We start from the raw sequence: 20,835 nt of genomic DNA on the forward strand, positions 1-20,835 counted from the left end.
GTTTTGAGTTGAGAGAAAGAAAAATGCAAGGGAAAAATCAAAGCTTACACTGCAGAGGAATGGTGATCCCACTTGCTGTAATTTAGATGTACTGACAGTCCTCGTACCTCATGTTAGTGTCTACCATATGCTGTTATTTCCATCTTAAACACTTGGTTTCTCAGAAGTATTTCTTTTCTGAAGAAGACAGGAGTTGTCCTTTGCTTAAATAGATAAAATGGGAAGCTTCTACAAGATCAGTAGATCCCAGATGCCATTCTGAATGCTATTTGCATCAGAGTCACTAGAGCACCCATTAAAATGCATTTCGCTGTCGTATTCCCAAGTTTTTTGAACCAGAATCTCTGTGTAGACACTGGTTGATTTAAATACCCCAGGGGACTTTTATGCACAGTCAGTTTGCAAACCACATGATTTATAAATGAGTTTCTCATTTTACACTGTAAGAATCTGAGACTTGATTCTAGTGATCTCCTAGGGTGCTTTTCCAGGAATTTCCAGGAATCTTCACGGCAACTTTCTGCTTCACCTCATTAGAAATTCTTTGTTGGCTTTTTTCAGATTTATACCAAGCGGAGACAAATAGAGTCCGGTGAATTCCTTAGAATGCATGCTTAACACCAGGCCACATAAATACGATTGAAATTAATTGTTATAACAACTTAATAATTACGATTTAATTATTGCATAGAGTCTGAATGAATTCTTGCTTAGATAGTATGATTATTAACCATCTAATTTAAAAACTACACATGTTCGGGTGTTTTTATGAATAATGGTATTTGTTCCAGTATTTTTTTCATACCTAGTTTTACTTCAAAAGAATACTTGCTATTTTGTGCTCTGCTGTCCCGAATGACTCCTTGTTCCTTTGTTTTCAGGGTGGAGATGAAGAGGACATTTCACTCACTGCATATGTTGTTGGGATGTTCTTTGAAGCTGGGCTCAATTTCACTGTATGGATTCCCGTCATTTCTGATTTCAGGCAGCTGAATGCACATTCAGTAGACTGTAGAGTCAGAGTCACTTGAGATTCTAAGACTGGATGAAACCCCGAGATAACATTTAGTTTATTACCACCCTTTAAATTCATGCTGTTCAAACTGTTTTTCATTCATAGACAGCTTTGAAAAACAGGATTGGGTTTCTCCCTAGGGAGGATACACATATGCACACAGAAAAGAGTTATTCACACAATTGCAGGCATTCACATCTCTCCTGAAGTTCAGCCATGAATTTCAGATTAAGAACCACTGTTCTAAGTAAAGCCGTAGCCTAGTATTCTGTTTCTCTCTAAACAATAAGTGAGTAAACATTTTCAACTTAAGTGTGGCTCACCCTAGCCACCTCCCAATCCATAGATTAGATTTCCAAAATCTATTCCTGAACTAAGATGCTAGGAATTGTCAGGGTCATTAGTATACCCTGAAAATTATCTTCAGAAATGTAAGCCTCTATTTTAGGCATTAGAAAAAAAAAACTCTTAGGCCTATGATAAATGTGGATGCTTTGCCGCATAGAAGACATTCATAACTAAAATATCACTGATCAAATATAAAAACTGCCATTTTCTTACTAAATTTCATTGGGCCTGGCATGGTGGTTCATGTTTATAATCCAAGCACTTTGGGAGGCTGAGGTGGGTGGATTACCTGAGGTCAGGAGTTCAAGACCAGCCTGGCCAACATGGTGAAACCCTATCTCTACTAAAAATACAAAAATTAGCTGGGCTTGGTGGTGCATGCCTGTGATCCCAGCTACTCGGAAGATGGAGGCAGGAGAATCGCTTGAACCTGGGAGGTGGAGGTTGCAGTGAGCTGAGATCATGCCACTGCACTCCAGCCTGGGTAACAGGGCGAGACCCTATCTCAAAAAAAAATTATTGCTTAGGTACTAATAATGACATTATAAATTTATTTTAATGATATTTTTGAAGGATAAAATATATGTGTGTATATAAATGGATTTGTATGTAAAATATACTTTGAGGATATATTATATATATTATAAACAATGATTAGTTTAAATGTTCAACAAGTTCATGGAATGTTCGGGTATCAGTTTGCAATATATGATTCTTCTTCCTGACCAACAGTTTCCTGCTCTACAAAACGCACTCTTTTGCCTTGAAGCGGCATTGGACAGTGGTGTCACTAATGGCTACAATCATGCAATTCTAGCTTACGCTTTTGCCTTAGCTGGAAAAGAGAAGCAAGTGGAATCTTTACTCCAAACCCTGGATCAATCTGCCCCAAAACTAAGTAAGCGTTATTATTCATTGTTGCTAATGGAGGTGATCTTGGAGCACAGTGAGGAAGCGTTCTAAGCAGTCACATAGGAGCTCCCTCTTGATGACCAGTATGTTTCTGTTTCTCTTATGGAATTTATCAGTGGCCTTTATACCTTTCAAGAACGCTACATATTCTAGACTTTCCTCTTTTGCTTTATGCTAGCTTCCTCTCAAATGAGTGATGTCAGGGGAGTCAAGCCTGGTGACCAAGCCATAGGCTATCAAAACTGCTGGGGAAGCTTAATCACCTGCTACTTAGAAATTTGCTATTTAAGGCTGTAGTAGTTTGCTATAGCTGTCATAAAATACCACATACTGGATGACTGCAGCAACAGAAGTTTATTTTCTCATGCTTCTGGAGGCTAGAAGTCTAAGTTCAAGGTGTTGAAAGTGTGGTATCTTCACCTGCAGATGACCACATTCTTCCTTTGTCTTCACAAGATCTTTTGTGTGTGCACAGCCCTGCTCTCCCTTTTGTGTGTCCAAAATTTTTCTTCTCATAAGGTCACCAGTCAGATTGGATTGTGGCCCATAAGCTTCATTTTAACTTAATCACCTCTTTAAAAAGTCTTATCTCCAAATACAGCCACATTTTGAGGTACTTGGTGTTAGGGCTTCAACATATAATTTTAGGGGAACAATTCAGCACAAACAGAGGTCGGGAATGGAATTTTCATCCGTCTTTATGTGTAACCCATGACTTTTATACAGACTATGTGAAAATTCTTCCTTTTTCTCAGATAATGTCATCTACTGGGAAAGAGAAAGGAAACCCAAGACAGAAGAATTTCCATCCTTTATTCCCTGGGCACCTTCTGCTCAGACTGAGAAGAGTTGCTACGTGCTGTTGGCTGTCATTTCCCGGAAAATTCCTGACCTCACCTATGCTAGTAAGATTGTGCAGTGGCTTGCCCAACGGATGAATTCCCATGGAGGCTTTTCTTCCAACCAGGTGATTAATGTAGGCCTGATATTAATAGCAATATGTTTAATGCAGAAGCTGTAACTCTATGACGAGTGAGATATTAATAGTACAGCTATCACAACAAACCCTTTCTGAGAGGAAGAATCTTTGGTAATAAGATTCTTATTATCTTATTAATCTTATTTTATTTCCTCAACAATTATTTATTGGCCAGTTACTGTGTATCAGGCACTCTACTAGGAAGCCTCTAAATAGAAATGAATGAAATGAGGTCTCCTGTTCCAGGAATTTATGACCATTTGTATCTTCATTCACACAGCAAACATAGAATAAGTCTAGAGGACATTTTTGTCGTAAGCACCACTCTTGGTGGTACATTAGACACCTGATGATACTCTGTTCAAATTATATACGGGCCAAAAAGAAAGCTTTCGCTCTAGTTCTGTGGGCTGTACACTGGGAAAAGCAAATGAAAAGAAGGCAAACAGGAGAAATGGGGGGTATGAGAAACAATGACATGTTTTTCCTTACTTGGAAACAAATTGAAAATGCAAAAAAGCAGTTTTATCTCCATGAGAAAAATCTTCATTTCTCTTTGTGTTTGGTCTTAGTTTCGGAGTAAAACCATATGCTAATGAATTTCCAAAGATCTTTTCCTGATTCTGAATTCCCTTCTTTGAAGATGAACAGAAAAAAAAGAATTATCCATGGCAGCCACAGGGGCCACTGAATTATGTAATGCCTTAACTTTTAGAAAAGGTTTGACACCATTTTTAACCAAGGAGGCTATATTTTATTAAAAACTTTTAGAAAGTAAAAATATAATTAACATTTGTTGAAAAAAATTAATTTAAGTGGAAACAATTTGCACAAGCAAGGATATTTTCCCATCATTCAGGATATTGCTTCTTGGTGTTTTGCTGACCTGTTTTAGGAACATTTCTAAGGGTTGATATGAAGTCCATGGTCAAATGATGACCAATATTGTGTTGTAACTGAGCTTGGATCATTGTTTGTGCTGTTCTGTGCAGGAGACTGCAGTTTGTCTTCTTGCCATAACCCGCTACATAACCCGTGAGGCGGGGACTGAGAGCCAGGAGGGGAAGAGGGGGAGAGGATGATGATAATGTCAGCATCGCCGGCTGTGTTCACCCAGCCTGTGAAATTGTTATTAATATCCTGAAAGGGAGAGAATGATATTACTCCCCATAATAGACAGATATGACTCTGCATAATAGAGCACGAGGTGGACACCCACCCTGTGATATTCTTCCTCATATTCAGAGGCCGAGAAGTTGATATTACTCGTAATATCACAGGACGTATACACCCTCGTGTTAGGTGGTCCTTAATAATATTCCAAGGCAGAGTGGGTGATGTGACTACATATATGGCAGAAAGGGTACACCCCCCTGGGATATTGTTCCCACGATCCTGGAGGGAAGAAAATGATATTACTTTCAATATGGCAGAAGGTGGACACGCCCCCACTGATATTGTTTCTAATTGCAACATGGGAGAGGAGGATGTGACACGCGATATCGCAGGGAGTAGAAACACCCCTGTGATACTGTTCTTAATATTCAGGGAGGAAGAGGATGATATTACTCCCAATACAGACGGGTGTACACCCACTGTACACCAAGGGTGTACAGCCGTCTGTGAAACAGTTCATAATCTCCAGAGGGGGAGATGATATTACTCACAATATGGTAAACAGGCTGTGAGTCCACCGCAGATCCTAAGAGCCAGGGGGGGAAGAGGGGCTGGCTCTCAGTCACCACAGCATGGGGGGCCTTTATGTTCAGGTTTTGCCCAACAGTCAGCTTATTTGCTTCTAGTACTAGCAGGGAAGTTGCTGCCAAGGCCCTCAAACAGGGGGGCCATCCTTTAAAAACCCTGTCTAGTTGTTTAGAGACGTAGGCCTCTGGCCTCAGCCAGGGCCCCACAGTTTGGGTTAAAAGTCCAGCTGCCATCTTTTCTCTCTCTCACGCATACAGTGGAAAAGGTTTTGTCAGATTGGGTAGCCCCAGGGCTGGGGCTGCCAGAAGTTTTTCCTTTAACTCATGAAAACCTTGCTGTTGTTGGGATCCCCATTGGAAAGCTTCCCGGTCCCCGCCCCCTTTGTGACCTCATACAAAGGCTTGGCTAATACTGGAAAGTTTGGGATCCACTGTCGTCATAACGCCACAGCTCCTAAGAATTCTCTCACCTGCCTTCTGCCCTTAGGCTCTGGTAGATTGCAAACGACCTGCTTTCTTTGTGATCCCGGGCTGCATTCGGACCCCTGTCGGACAGTAAATCCCAAGTAAGGTACCTGCCGTCGGCAGATCTGAGCTTTCTTCTTGGACACCTAATACCCACAGTCCTCCACTTGGGTCCTAAGGGTCTTAGGATCCGCGATGGGGGTAATAGCCAGGGGGGGAAGAGGGGCTGGCTCTCAGTCCCCGCCTCGCGGGGGGTGCCTCCCCCCTCTGCGATGTGGGTTCCAAGAGCCAGGTGGGGAAGAGGGGCTGGCTCTCAGTCACAGCCTCGTGGGGGATGCCTCCCCCACCTGCGACGGGGGTCCTAAAAGCCAGGGGCGGAAGAGGGGCTGGCTCTCAGTCCCCGCCTCGCGAGGTGTGCCTCCCCCACCTGCGATGGGGGTCCCAAGAGCCAGGGGGGGAAGAGGGCCTGGCTCTCAGTCCGCGCCTCACGGGGGGTGCCTCCCCCACCTGCGATAGGGGGTCCTAAGAGCCAGGGGGAAAGAGGGGCTTTCTGTCAGTCTCTGCCTCGCGGGGGGTGCATCCCCCCACTGTGATGGGGGTCCTAAGAGCAAGCGGGGGAAGAGGGGCTGGCTCCGGTAGATTGCAAATGACCTGCTTTCTTTCTGATCCTGAGCTGCGTTCGGACCCCTTTCGGATATTAAATCCCAAGTAAGGCACCTGCGGTCGGCAGATCTGAGCTTTTTTCTTGGGCACCTAATACCCACAGTCCTCCAGGTGGGTCCTAAGGGTCTTAGGATCCGCGATGGGGGTCCTAAGCCAGCGGAGGAAGAGGGGCTGGCTCTCAGTCCCCGCCTCGCGGGGGGTGCCTCCCCCCCTTGCGATGGGGGTCGTAAGAGCCAGAGGGGGAAGAGGGGTTGGCTGTCAGACCCCGCCTCGCATGGGGTGCCTCCCCCCACTGCGATGGGGGTCCCAAGAGCCAGGGGGGGAAGAGGGGCTGGCTCTCAGTCCCCGCCTCACGGGGGGTGCGTCCCCCCCGCCATGGGGGTCCCAAGAGCCTGGGGGGGAAGAATGGCTGGCTCTCAGTCCCCGCCTCGCAGGGGGTGCCTCCCCCCCTGCGATGGGTGTGCGAAGAGCCTCGTGGGGAAGAGGGGCAGGCTCTCAGTCCCCGCTTAGCGGGGGATGCCTCCCCGCGCAGCGATGGGGGTCCCAGGAGCCAGGGGGAGGTGGGGCTGGCTCTCAGTTCCCGCCTTGCGGTGTGTGCCTGCCCCACTGCGATGGGGTTCCTAAGAGCAAGGCGGGGAAGAGGGGCTGGCTCTGGTAGATTGCAAATGACCTGCTTTCTTTCTGATCCCGAGCTGTGTTCGGACCCCTGTCGGATAGTAAATCCCAAGTAACGTCGGCAGATCTGAGCTTTCTTCTTGGGCACCTAATACCCACAGTCCTCCAGGTGGGTCCTAAGGGTCTTAGGATCCGCGATGGGGGTCCTAAGCCAGCGGAGGAAGAGGGGCTGGCTCTCAGTCCCCGCCTCGCATGTGGTGCCTCCCCCCACTGCGATGGGAGTCCGAAGAGCCGGTGGGGGGAGAGGGGCTGGCTCTGAGTCCCCGCATCGCGTGGGGTGCCTCCACCCCCTACGATGGGGGTCCCTAGAGCCAGGGGGGAAGAGGGGCTGTCTCTCAGTCCCCGCCTCGCGAAGGGTGCCTCCTCCCCTTGCGATGGGGGTCCCAAGGGCCACTGGGTGAAGAGGGGCTGACTCTCCGTCCCCGCCTCGCGGGGTGTACCTCCCCCCACTGCGATGGTGGTCCCAAGAGCCAGGGGGGAAGTGGGGCTGGCTCTCAGTCCCCGCCTCGTGTGGGGTGCCTCCCCCCGCTGCGATGGGGATCCCAAGAGCCGGGGGGAAGTGGGTCTGGCTCTCAGTTCCTGCCTCGCAGGGGGTGCCTCCCCCCCTGCGTTGGGTGTCCTAAGAGCCAGGGGGGGAAAAGGGGCTTGCTCTCAGTCCCCGCCTCGCGGGGGGTGCCTCCCCCCACTGCGATGGGGGTCCTAAGAGCCACGGGAGGAAGAGAGGCTGGCCCTCAGTCCCTGCCTCGCGGGGGGGTGCCTCTCCCACCCTGCGATGTGGCTCCTAAGAGCCAAGGGGGGAAGAGGGGCTGTCTCTCAATCCTCGCCTCGCTGGGTGGCCTCCCACCCTGCGATGGGGGCTCCTAAGAGCCACGGGGGGTAGAGGGGCTGGCTCTGAGTCCCCGCCTCGCGGTGGGTGCCTCCCTCCCCCCCCTGCGATGGGGGTCCGAAGAGCCGGGGGGAGGAGAGGGGCTGGCTCTCAGTCCCGAACTCGCGGGGGGTGCCTCCCCCCCTTCGATGGGGGTCCTAAGAGCCAAGGGGGGAATAGGGGCAGGCTCTCGATCCCCGCCTCTCGGGGGGTGCCTCCCCCCCTTGCGATCCGGGTCCCAAGGGCCAGGGGGGGAAGAGGGGCTGGCTGTCAGTCCCCGTCTCTCGGGTGGTGCCTCCCCCCACTGCGATGGGGGTCCTAAGAGCCGGGGGTGGTAGGGGCTGGCTCTCATTCCCCGCCTCGTGAGGAGTGCCTCCCCCGCTGCGATGGCAGTTCTAAGACACAGCGGGGGAAGAGGTGCTGGCTCTCAGTCCCCGCCTCGCGGGGGGTGCCACGCGCCTGCATTGGGGGTCCTAAGAGCCATGGGGGGGAAGAGGGGCTGGCCCTCAGTCCCCGTCTCGCGGGGGATGCCTCCCCCCCCCTGCAATGGGGGTCCTAAGAGCCAGGTTGAAAGAGGGGCTGGCTCTCAGTCCCTGCCTCGTAGGGGGTGCCTCACCCGCTGCGATGGGTGTCTTAATAGCCAGCGGGGGGAGAGGGGCTGGTTCTCAGTCCCGGCCTCCTGGGGTGTGTCTCCCCCTCCTGCGATGGGGGTCCTAATAGCCCGTGGGGGAGAGGCGCTGGCTGTCAGTCCGCGCCTCGTGGGGGGTGCTTACCCCTCCCGGGATGGGGGACCTAAGAGCCAGGGGGGGGAAGAGGGGCTGGCTCTCAGTCCCCGCCTCGCGGGGGGTGCCTCCCCCCCTGCGATCGGGGTCCCAAGAGCCTGGGGGGGGAAGAGGGGCTGGCTCTGAGTCCCCGCCTCGCAGGAGGTGCCTCCCCCCTCTGCGATGGGGGTCCGAAGAGCCTTGGCGGGGAAGAGGGGCTGGCTCTCAGTCCCCAACTCGCGGGGGGTGCCTCCCCCCCTGCGATGTGGGTCCTAAGAGCCAAGGGGGGGAATAGGGGTAGGCTCTCGATCCCCGCCTCTCGGGGGTGCCTCCCCCCCTTGCGATCGGGGTCCTAAGGGACAGCGGGGGAAGAGGGGCTGGCTCTTAGTCCCCGTCTCTCGGGTGGTGCCTCCCGCCACTGCGATGGGGGTCCTAAGAGCCGGGGGTGGGAGGGGCTGGCTCTCATTCCCCGCCTCGTGAGGAGTGCCTCCCCCGCTGCGATGGCAGTTCTAAGACACAGGGGGGGAAGAGGTGCTGGCTCTCACTCCCCGCCTCGCGGGGGGTGCCACGCGCCTGCATTGGGGGTCCTAAGAGCCATGGGGGGGAAGAGGGGCTGGTTCTCAGTCCCCGACCCGCGGGGGATGCCTCCGCCACCTACGATGGGGGTCCTAAGAGCAAGGTTCAAAGAGGGGCTGCTTCTCAGTCCCCGCTTCGTAGGGGGTGCCTCACCCCCTGCGATGGGTGTCCTAATAGCCAGCGGGGGGAGAGGGGCTGGCTGTCAGTCCCGGCCTCCTGGGGTGTGTCTCCCCCTCCTGCGATGGGGGTCCTAATAGCCCGTGGGGGAGAGGCGCTGGCTCTCAGTCCGCACCTCGTGGGGGGTGCTTCCCCCCACCGATGGGTGACCTAAGAGCCAGGGGGGGAAGAGGGGCTGCCTCTCAGTCCCCGCCTCGCAGGGGCTGCCTCCTCCCCTTGCGATGGGGGTCCCAAGGGCCACTGGGGGAAGAGGGGCTGACTCTCCGTCCCCGCCTCGCGGGGTGTACCTCCCCCCACTGCGATGGTGGTCCCAAGAGCCAGGGGGGAAGTGGGGCTGGCTCTCAGTCCCCACCTCGCATGTGGTGCCTCCCCCCTCTGCGATGGGGGCCTAAGAGCCAGAAGTGAAGAGGGGCTGGCTCTCAGTCCCTGCCTGGCGGGGGGTACCTCCCCCCCTGCGATGGCAGTCCTAAGAGACGGGGGCGAAGAGGAGCTGGCTCTCAGTACCCGCCTCGCATGGGGTGCGAAGCGCCTGCGATGGGGGTCCTAAGAGCCCGGAGGGGAAGAGGTGCAGGCTCTCCGTCCCTGCCTCTCTGGGGGTGCCTCTCCCCCCTGCGATGGGGGTCCTAATAGCCGGGGGGGGGAAGAGGGGTTGGCTCTCAGTCCCCGCCTCGTGTGGGGTGCCACCCCACCCTGCGATGGGGATCCCAAGAGCCGGGGGGAAGTGGGTCTGGCTCTCAGTTCCTGCCTCGCTGGGGGTGCCTCCCCCCTCTGCGTTGGGTGTCCTAAGAGCCAGGAGGGGGAAAGGGGCTTGCTCTCAGTCCCCGCCTCGCGGGGGGTGCCTCCCCCCACTGCGATGGGGGTCCTAAGAGCCACGGGAGGAAGAGAGGCTGGCTCTCAGTCCCTGCCTTGCAGGGGGTGCCTCCCCCACCCGCGATGTGGCTCCTAAGAGCCAAGGGGGGAAGAGGGGCTGGCTCTCAATCCTCTTCTCGCTGTGTGGCCTCCCACCCTGCCATGGGGCTCCTAAGAGCCAGGGGGGGTAGAGGGGCTGGCTCTGAGTCCCCGCCTCGCGGTGGGTGCCTCCCCCGCCTGCGATGGGGGTCCGAAGAGCCGGGTGGAGGATAGGGGCTGACTCTCAGTCCCCGCCTTGTGGGGGGTGCTTCCCCCCCCGGCGATGGGGTACCTAAGAGCCAGGGGGGGAAGAGGGGCTGGCTCTCAGTCCCCGCCTCGCAGGGGGTGCCTCCCCCACCCTGCGATGGGGGTCCGAAGAGCCTGGGGGGGAAGAGAGGCAGGCTCTCAGTCCCCGCTTCGCGGGGGGTGCCTCCCCGCACCGCGATGGGGGTCCCAAGAGCCAGGGGGAAAGTGGGGCTGGCTCTCAGTTCCCGCCTTGCGGTGTGCCTCCCCGCCCTGCGATGGGGGTCCTAAGAGCCAGGGGATGAAAAGGGGCTGGCTCTCAGTCCTCGCCTGGCGGGAGTGCCTCCCCCCCCGCGCTGGGGGTCCTAAGATCCTGGGGGGGAAGAGGAGCTCTCTCTCAGTCCCCGCCTCGCTGGGGGTGCCTCCTGGGTGTGCTTCCGACTCCTGCGATGGGGGTCCTAAGAGCCAGGGGGGTAAGAGGGGCAGGCTGTCAGTCCCTGCCTGGTTGCGGGTGCCTTTGCCCCTGCGATGGGGGTCCTAAGAACCAGGGAGGGAAGAGGGGCTGGCTCTCAGTCCTCGCCTCTCGGGGAGTGCCTCCCCCCACTGCGATGGGGGTCCCAGGAGCCAGGGGGGAAGTGGGGCTGGCTCTCAGTTCCCGTCTCACGAGGGGTGCCTCCCCCCGCTGCGATGGGGGACCTAAGAGCAAGGTGGGGGAGACGGGCTGGCTCCGGTAGATTGCAAATGACCTGCTTTCTTTCTTTTCCTGGGCTGCCTTCGGACCCCTGTCGATTGTAAATCCCAAGTAAGGTACCTGCCGTGGGCAGATCTGAGCTTTCTTCTTGGACACCCCATACCCACAGTCCTCCAGGTGGGTCCTAAGGATCTTAGGAACCGCGATGGGGGTCCTAAGCCCGGGGGGAAGTGGGGCTGGCTCTAAGTCCCCGCCTCGCGTGGCGTGCCTCCCCCGCTTGCGATGCGAGTCCTAAGAGCCGGGGGTGGGAGGGACTGGCTCTCAGTCTCCGCCACGCGGTGGGTGCCTCCCCGCCCTGCGATGGGGATCCTAAGAGCCAGGGGGGGAAGAGGGGCTCTTCTCTAAGAATCAAAACATTGTCACCTTTAGCAGTGAAGGATCCAGTGAGATTTTCCAGGTTAACGGTCATAACCGCCTACTGGTCCAACGTTCAGAAGTAACACAGGCACCTGGACAATACACAGTAGATGTGGAAGGACACGGTTGTACATTTATCCAGGTGACAGAAATCTGCCTAAGAGGGTGATGAGTGTTTGCCAGTAAAAGAGTCAGACTGTCTGTTCAGTTCTACGTGAAGTGTTACTTGACCATTTTGTGTATTTACGTGATCAATAGCCAAAATTGCAAGTTACTTTATGAAAAGCTACTCAGCTGTCTAAGAGAAGTTTCTTGAGGAATATTGCTATTAGAAAGTATTCTATCTTCATTAAATTACTTTATTCTGAAAACTAAAGAATTTAACCTGATTCCCTGATGATAAAGATGTAAACTGCATTAGTAATAGAAATAAACAATAGGTTCTTTCTTTTTAAAAATGTTTAATTTTTAATTTTTGTGGGTACATAGTAGGTGTAAATATTTACCGGGTGCATGATACAGGCATGCAATGTGTAAGAATCACATCAGGGCAAGTGGGGTATGCATCACCTCAAGCATTTATCCATTGTGTTACCAATGATCGAAGTATACTCTTGGTTATTTTAAAATGTAAAATCACATTACTACTGACTCTAGTCAGACTGTATAATTCTTAATACAGGATGGGTTTTCTTATAATTTGCTATCCTTTCTAGGCCACCCTTAAGTACAATGTTCTCCTACCTAAGAAGGCATCTGGATTTTCTCTTTCCTTGGAAATAGTAAAGAACTACTCTTCGACTATTTTTGACCTCACAGTGACTCTCAAGTAAGTGTCATATTTTGATAGTAACTCCCATGTGAACAAGATGGTAAAATATTTTAAAAGTTCAAACAGTAGTGAAATAACAAAATATAAATCATGGTAATATGATGAGTTCTCATGTTGGTGGTGACAATTCTACAGCACAGTCACTTTTTAGCCCTCTGTCCGGACACCACAATTTAGTACATCTTCAGCTAAATCAGAGCTAAAATGGGGCAAGAAAACATGCAGTCTATGTGAGCAGGATTTGAAAGCTTTCACTGCACTGATGTTTCAATGATACTTTTTATTCTGTTGTATGGAAGTACTCCTAGTTTTGAAAAACAGAGATTCTATATTTCTTTCTCAAGACAAGCATGCATGGTCATATAGTAGCAAGCCCACAAATGTTTCTTTTGTAACTGTAAAGAGTAACATTTTAGATTTTTACTTTTGAGAATAGAAAAACAAAATGATCCTCTTGAATTCAAGCATGATTTATAGATGCTAAAGGCTTTTAGCCTTAGTTAATATGTGGAAAACATTGAGTAAAATTAGTTTGGGAGATATTTTTTAGAATTTCTAAATAAAAATCGCTTGAGCTCCAGGGCTAAGAACTCAATGAATTGGGGAACTCTTTTTCTTTTTTGTTTTTGTTTTTGTTTTTGAGACAGAGTCTTACTTTGTCACCCAGGCTGCAGTACAGTGGCACAGTGGCACAATCTCAGCTCACTGCAACTTCCAGCTCCTGGGTTCAAGGGATTCTTATGGCTCAGCCTCCTGAGTAGCTGGGATTAGAGGCGTGCACCACCACATCTGGCTGATTTTTCTATTTTTAGTAGAGTCAGAGTTTTGCCATATTGGCCAGGCTGGTCTTGAACTCTGACCCTCAAGTGATCCACCCACCTTGGCCTCCAAAAGTGCTGGGATTACAGGTGTGAGCAACCATGCCCTGAAGAACTATGGAACTCTTAACTTCACACCCCAATAGTCTTATCCAGAAGCAGGAAACTGAGCTAGAAGTTCTCCTGGGGACATATCTACTCTATAATTATGCTCATATACCACCTTTTAAGCAAAGATGTCCTCTAAGTGTTATGCAACTCTAACACTAACCTAAGTAGATGTAAAAGACTTAGAAGCTCTGTTTATCAGTTCAAACTTTGAGACTGCAGGTAAGCTTAAAAGCAGGGTTTGGGGAAGATTTCATGTCCAGATAATTCATTATTTGCTCCAATTTCTGTTGCTATGTATCATCTCTTTCATTATCATTCTGGTCGTGCCTATTCACAGATGCTTGAAAATGACTTTCTTCCGATGTTTTCTCTTCAGCTTTTACCTGTCCTCCAGATTTCTAGCCAATTAGTATTTATCCACCTGGCACTCTCATTATAAGATAAGTCACTTTTTAAAATTGATATCTAAACGAGTGTTTTCTTAAAATTTTCAGATACACTGGGATTCGCAATAAATCCAGTATTGTGGTTATAGATGTAAAAATGCTATCAGGATTTACTCCAACCATGTCATCCATTGAAGGGGTAAATAATAGAAGCCTAATCTTTCAGCACAAAGACAGCTACATAGAGTATAAAGATAAAATAAATACTTGTTTAGCCGTAGTTTAGCAAAACAAAACTATAGAATTCTTCTTCAACATTCACCTTTGTATTTTTGCGCTAACACTGGAGAGCTGGTGTACTTCATTTGTACCAATTAGCAGTCAGTATTTCCCATGGTTCATCATATGTTTTTCTTTAGTTGCTACCTGTGTTTATGAAAACATCATGGCACCAAGGAATGTTCCATAAAACAGAACGAGGAATGTTCCATAAAACAGAACGTGACGTAGAAAAGAGTGGACATTCAGTTCTGCAGTGGCGCTGTCATTTGTTCTAATATCTATTCTCCATCCTTCCCTAACAATTTCTTCAAAGCTTGAAAACAAGGGCCAAGTGATGAAGACTGAAGTCAAGAATGACCATGTTCTTTTCTACTTGGAAAATGTAAGTTTAGCAATATTTTTTTTTCTTTAAAGTTTTTCTTTTTTCCTTCCAAGGATAATTGGATGCTTCAATTTCTTATAGATATGTATGATAGGATTTGTAAAAGGAAAAAATAAGGGACGTTAAGGATTACCAGTGTTTTATCCCACTGATGATCTTCTCCTTGCTATTTCCAAGGCTATTTCATATATGCCCTGGCTATGTGACTAGACAGCTTTCCATTTTAGAAACATCATCTCCCTATCAAACACAGTCTGGTCACAGAGTAGATATGTAATTATTTTATAATTTGACTAAACTCTTACAAAGTTTGCCATAATTTTTTGAAAGTACAATTGTGTATTGAAGGTATGTGGTGTGACGTTTTGATATATATAGTGAGCTGATTGTTATCACCTAGCGTGACTGTATGTGAATTAGCTGACTAACACATCCCTCTCTTCACACAGTTACCTCTTCTTTTTTTGTGACAAAGCACTTAAGATCTACTCCCTTAGGGAATATTACATATACAGTACAGCATTGTTAACTGTAGGCCACCGCTGTACCCGAGATTTGTAGAATGTATTCATCCTGCACAGCTGAAGCTTTCTATCCTTTGACCAGCATCTCCCCATTTTCCCATCCCTGATAACTGCCATTCTACTCTCTGCATCTATGAACTCAACTTTAGATTTAACTTACAGGTGAGATCCTGCAATGTTTTTTGTGTGTTTCTGGTTTGTTTCATTCCACATAATGTCCTCCAAGTTCTTCAGTGTTGTTACAAATGGCAGAAATTCTTTCTTTTTTTAAGGCCGAATAATTTGTATGTGTATATGCCTCAGTTTCATTATCCATTCATCTGTTTCGAACACTTAGGTTGATTCCTTATGTTGGCTATTGTGATTAATGAAAGAATTAGCATGGGACTGCAGCTGTCTCTTCAAAATATTCATCTCATTTTCTTTGGATGCATACCCAGAAATGGGATTGCTGGATCATAGGATAGTTCTATTTTTATTTTACTGAGGAAACGCCAAACTGTGGCATGCGCTTTAGAGACATCCTTTCTGTGTGTATTGTTACCACTCACATAAATGCCTACATTCCTCTAAGACTTCCAGCTAAATTCCTCTCACCTCAATGTAAGCAAAGGAACTTGAAATTTTATATGATTTAAGGTTAACAACTCATTATTTTGCCAATATGTAAGTTAATCATACCCTAGATCTATTTAATTATGTAGATCATAAACTTCTTTGGATAATTTTCTCAGTGATGATCTTTTCTCAGACCTGCTACAATGTAATTATAATTTGTGTCATGATAGGTTTTTGGTCGAGCAGACAGTTTCCCTTTTTCTGTTGAGCAGAGCAACCTTGTGTTCAACATTCAGCCAGCCCCAGTCATGGTCTACGATTATTACAAAAAAGGTAGGCAAGCAACAGCCATGCCCTAAGGTTATTGAATGTGGTATTTATATCTAACATTCCCTGAGCTTACTAAACTTTCCAAAATCAACCTCCATCTTCACAGAGTAAACAATAGATGGCATTACTTTGTATACTGGTTTCTTTATCCCATGATGTGTCTTCTGACTCAACCCATTTTCCAGTTACCAGAGTTTTTCAACACCAGAATCCTTGCAATATAACCTGACAGGGCTCCACTTGAACTTGAAATACAAGCCACACTAAGCTTCCAGGTCTTTGTTGTTCATGCTAAGACTGACTGTTCCAAGCTACTTCTGTGGACTTTGACTTAAAGAGAGGAGTGGGGAATATTCTGAAATGTTAACTTAAAAATTTGATAGATTAATTTCTAAAACATATACTAAGATGTTGTAGAGACCATACAACTGTTCCCTGGAAGGTTGGTACTATTTATTTCTTGTTGAATGCTGTGTGAAGTTTGTGGAGTGTTTGAATTCTGTCTCTATCATTTACTAATAGAATATATTTCATCAAGTGTCTTAAATATTATTAGCATATTTCTGGATGTATAAAATGGGAAAGTAATTGTCTCTATTTCAAAATTATTGGAAGGATTAGATCTAATGTGCTTATATCATCTATTTAATAAAAATACATGTTCCCTTTATTTTTTCAGAAGAATATGCCCTAGCTTTTTACAACATCGACAGTAGTTCAGTTTCCGAGTGAGACAAAGCAATTACTGGAAGAGGTAAAGAAATTTTATTACATCATAAACCATTGAAAACACATCTAGTAAGAAAATGAAAACCTGAATAAGATAGGACAATAGTTGAAGAAAGAAAAGTGTCTGGTACTTCATTAGACTTGTGTAGCTGTGTACTGCATGAGTAATCTGATAATCATTAAGATTAATTTCTTTAAAAATAGCTTTAAAGAATTCACAGCTATATATGTACCTTTTATAAATCTCTCATTTTTGTTTTGTAAGTTGACAGGTCAGTAAAAATTTAGGCATATATATTTGTACATATGTGTGTATATGTATGTACATGTCTATGTGCCTATATATGCATGTTTTTATATCTAAATATCTATTTATATATACATACAAACGTGTTTATTGTTTAAACGATGTTTTAAATCCCAGGTGGAGAAGCATTTCTTGTAACAAACCAATTCTTCTGTATCAAACCTGGAAAAAAAATCATGAACCATCTGACATCGTGAACAGTCTGCAGTGGGCTATGGTTTCTTGTCAAGTCTTATTTCCTTATCATCCCATTAAATGTTGTCATTTTGCATCTGAGTCTATGACTTTTGAGTCTATGACTTTTTTTTCTTCCAGTACTCTATTCACAGTTTTAATCCTAGAAAACGCAGGGATTTTTTTTTTTGACAGCAACTTGAATAATTTGCTGTATGGCTGTCAACTCTAAATTTGAGTATTTAGACATCATGGAACACAGAGTTACAATTCTTCCACATACAAAGAAAGAGAGAGAGAGAAAGAAGTGGGGGAAGAGAAAGGAGGAGACTAAGTGAAAGTTGAAATGGACTCCATGTTAATTCAAGGAAACAAAAATAAATGCACAAAACACATAGACTCGAATGTATCTTCCGAGATCAAATCTGCCTCAGGCCTAATCCAATGTTGCCCATCCCGTTGGAGCAAAGGCATTGCTTGTGCAGAGGATCGGCCAGGACGTCCTATGCTTGCATCCTTACTCACCAGGTAAACACGCTCCTCATGCTCCAGATGTAGCCGGTCATCACCCCCGAGGGATACTGGTCAGGTACTCAGGGATGGTTGAGAAATGGTTGTGGCCCGCCTCAGACCACCCCACGCAGTGGGCTGAGTGAATTTCCAAAGCACAGAGACAGCATTGCAAAGGCACAGTGTGCCGGGATGGGCCCTGGACATACACTGTGCAATCCATCTCAGATGAGGTAACGGGAGCAAGTTGGTGTGTCCCAGGCCACAGGCACTTCTCACATCCCACCTGAGTGGGAGCCATCACAGGCTAGCATCCTCTTGTCCTGCCCTGATCCTGGTTTTCTGCCTGGCTTTGCAGGTCAAAGGGCATCCTTCCACCTGGAAGGATCCTGGGGGAGACATCTCTCAGAAGACAGTCCCAGAACATGGAATGTGACCTTGTTTGGAAATAGGGTCTTTGCAGATGTTACCAAAGTAAGAGAAGCTCACAGTGGATTAGAGTGGGCCCCATCTAGTCTAATGATTGCTGTCCTTAACACACACATCCACACACACACACACACACACACGCGCGCGCGAATGTGCCCGTGAAAAAGGGAGGCAGAGGTTAGAATGATGTGTCTACCAGGCATGGGAAGTGAACGGTTGCCAGAAGCCAGGAGAGAGCCATGGAGTTGATCTGCCTCACAGCCTCTAGTTGGAACTCATCCCGTCAATACCTTGATTTTGCACTTGTAGCCTTCTCAACTGACAGAATAAACTCCTGTTGTTTAAAACCAGCCAGGTGTGGCATGTTTTCACGAGAGCCCTAGGAACCCAATACATCGACTTTCAAGGGCCGCATCCCACTGACTTCGAAGCAGGCCTGGATCCGTGTGTTGTCTCAGTTCTGGGAGCTCCCATGAGCCTGCAGAGAGACTGCAGGGTCTTCCTGGACAGTTCCTGAGGAGGAAAGAGAGACTCAGAGGATTGCCCCGATGTTGCCCCTCCCTCCTCCTAAACTCTACTGGGCTCTCCCACTCCCCCAGGAAGACTTCCCTGCTAACTTCTGCCCTGCAAGTTGACCCTGACATTTTCAAGTGCCACCTGCCCCTGTGAACTTGAATGGATTGCACTGTTCTTTGCACAAGAACAGAAACGTCTGCCTGGAGTGCAGCTTGTCCTAGTGGCTGGGACTTCCCTGACACACAGCTCCCCTTATCTGTTGTGGAGCGGTCTCACTGACATCTGAGCAAGCAACTGGAAGAAGCTTCAGCCCCAGTTCTAAAGGTTCACAGTGACTGACAGCTGGGGTTGAGACAGACCCGCCTTCTGTAGGTGGACTTCGGCGCTGGCCTTAGTTATCCTTTTATAGACATTACCTTTGGAGGGGGCACAATTTTCACCCTCCTGCCCTGCCAGTGTGGCAGAGTATTTTTTATTCTTTGTATCCAGTTATTTCTTGGTGTTTCTTGGTGAATTGAATGGAAGAAGATATGCTTTTTCCTAAGCATGGCTATGGCACAAGAGGCTTTCCGAAGCAGCTGCTCAGGTGGCTCAGCCTGGAAACTGGGGCAGGCTGGGAGGGAGCGTCTTCCTGAGCCCTCAGTATGTCATCCACGAGGGACAGGATGGGCTCTGGGGACTTGTTCTTCACCCCTTCCAGAGCTGAAACCAGAATGAGACTACCTGTGTCTCCAAAAAATAAAAAAAATTATCTGGGCTTGGCAGCATGCACCGGTAGTCCTAGCTACTGGGGAGGCTGAGGCAGGAGGACTGTTTGTGTGTGCCCAGGAGTTTGAGGATACAGTGAGCCATGATCGCACTTAAGCCTGGGTGACAGAGAAGGACCCTGTCTCTTAAAAAAAAAAAAAAAGAAGAAGAAAAAGGAAATCACCTTGTTTGTGAATAGAGACAATTTCTTTCTTTCTAATCTTACTACCTTTATTTTGTGTCATTTTCTTCCCTTATTGTATTGGCTAGGACTTCCAGTACCATGTTGGATAGGAGTGATGAGAGTAAACATCCTTGCCTGGTTCTCAATCTTATGGGGAAGGCAATCAGTTTTTCATCACTAAGTAAGATGTTTGCTGTAGGCTTTTTGAAGGTGCCATACATCAGGTTAAGAAGCTTGCTTCTATTCCTAGTTTGCAGAAAATCTGTAATAGGAAAATATGTTGAATTCCGTAAATTTTTTTTCTGTATCAATTGATGTGATCATGTTGATTTTCATGTTAGATTATTACTATGGCAGATTACATTGACTGATCTTCAAGTACTGAAGCAGTCTTGCATTCCCAGGAAAAACCCACTTGGTTATGGTGTATTACAAGGACTATATAAACGCACGCGCATGCGCACACACACACAAATTCCAGAAGTAGCACAAGTTCAAAATACAAAACTCAATTTGTATATACTAACAGTAACTAACAGAAAATCAACATTTAAAAATAATTGCATTTGTTCTATCTCTGAAAAAATGAAATGATTAAGTCTATATAAGATCTGTATGCTGAAAATTGTACAAAATGCTGTAAAGAAAATCACAGAAGACCTAAATCAATGAAGAAATACATGGATCCATGGGTAGAAATACTTAATAAAGACTTCAATTCTTCCCAAATTGATCTATACTTTTAATACAACTCCATCGAAATCCCACCAAAGGATATGTTGTATATCAGGTAATCTGATTTTAAAAGACATGCAAAGATTAAAAGGTAGAAAAAAGAATGATGTCAGAAAAGCGATGCTACACAGTTTTAAAGTTCTGCTCCAATGCTAAAGTAGTCAAGACAATGTGATTCCAGCAAAGGGATAGACACAGAGATCAATGGGACAGACTGTATCCAGGAATAGATCCACACTGACATGGAAAATTGATTTCTAACAAAGCTGCAAAGACAACTCAATAGAGAAAGGACAATCTTTCAACAAAAGCTACTGAAACAACTGAACTTTCATAAGCAAAAAATTGAACCTCAACCTAAAGCTCCTACCTTTATATAAACATTAATTCAAACAGAGCACAGATTTAAATAAAAAATGTAACACTATGAAACTTTTAGAAGAAACCATAGGAGAAATATTCAAGACTAAGTTGTTAGACATGACACCAATATAACAATTTGTAGAAGAAAATACTGACAAAATGAACTTCCTCAATATTTAGGACTTTTGCTCTGTGAAGGATCTTATTAAGAGGATGAAAAGACATGCTACAGGCTGAGTGAAAACATCTGCAAACCATATAGCTGACAAAGGACTTGTATGTAGAATCTATGAAGAACCTTCAAAATTCAACACATTAAAAAAAAAAAACAATCCGGTGTAAAAGTGGGCAAAAGACATGAAAAGACATTTTGTCAAAGAACATGAACAGCAAATAAGCACAAGTGAATATGATCAGCATCAGTAACCATTAGAGAAATGCAAATTAAAACAATGAAGTATTGCTATGTCTGTTAGAAAGGCTAAGCTCAATGATGACACCAAATCCTGGCAAGACTGCTTAGAAACCAGACAACTCACA

General features: G+C 47.3%; 2 protein-coding genes across 2 annotated transcripts in view; one reads left to right on the forward strand and one right to left on the reverse strand.

Moving 5' to 3' along the window:
* LOC465369 (ovostatin homolog 2) overlaps positions 1–16,913 on the forward strand; it is a 40,585-nt gene extending 23,672 nt beyond the window's left edge. Inside the window, 9 exon segments of the mRNA XM_063786295.1 lie at positions 882–956; positions 2,096–2,261; positions 3,031–3,242; positions 12,095–12,207; positions 13,634–13,724; positions 14,121–14,189; positions 15,502–15,604; positions 16,281–16,355; positions 16,755–16,913. Coding sequence (XP_063642365.1) covers positions 882–956; positions 2,096–2,261; positions 3,031–3,242; positions 12,095–12,207; positions 13,634–13,724; positions 14,121–14,189; positions 15,502–15,604; positions 16,281–16,333 — 882 coding nt within the window. The 3' untranslated portion in view covers positions 16,334–16,355; positions 16,755–16,913.
* Positions 4,512–9,654, reverse strand: LOC107967447 (collagen alpha-1(III) chain-like). Its single transcript, XM_063785360.1, has 7 exons — positions 9,644–9,654; positions 9,116–9,212; positions 8,399–8,658; positions 8,242–8,338; positions 6,756–7,408; positions 5,428–5,502; positions 4,512–4,649 (listed from the first exon to the last, which is right to left on the reverse strand). Exons 1-7 carry the CDS (start codon positions 9,652–9,654, stop codon positions 4,598–4,600), a joined length of 1,245 nt encoding a protein of 414 aa, XP_063641430.1. The 3' UTR covers positions 4,512–4,597.
* Positions 16,914–20,835: the final 3,922 nt, after the last annotated feature.

This window comes from Pan troglodytes, chromosome 10 (assembly GCF_028858775.2).
Source record: "Pan troglodytes isolate AG18354 chromosome 10, NHGRI_mPanTro3-v2.0_pri, whole genome shotgun sequence".
In the NCBI taxonomy this organism is placed as follows: domain Eukaryota; kingdom Metazoa; phylum Chordata; class Mammalia; order Primates; family Hominidae; genus Pan; species Pan troglodytes.

What these genes read in the sequence shown, in the direction of transcription:
- LOC107967447 (XM_063785360.1), bottom strand. An exon ending in TAAGACACCCATCGCAGCGG is followed by an intron (nt 7,409 to 8,241) that starts GTGAGGCACCCC and finishes GGGGACTGAGAG; the next exon opens with CAAGCCCCTTTTCCCCCCCT. An exon ending in CGGGATCAGAAAGAAAGCAG is followed by an intron (nt 5,503 to 6,755) that starts GTCATTTGCAAT and finishes ACTGTCCGACAG; the next exon opens with GGGTCCGAATGCAGCCCGGG.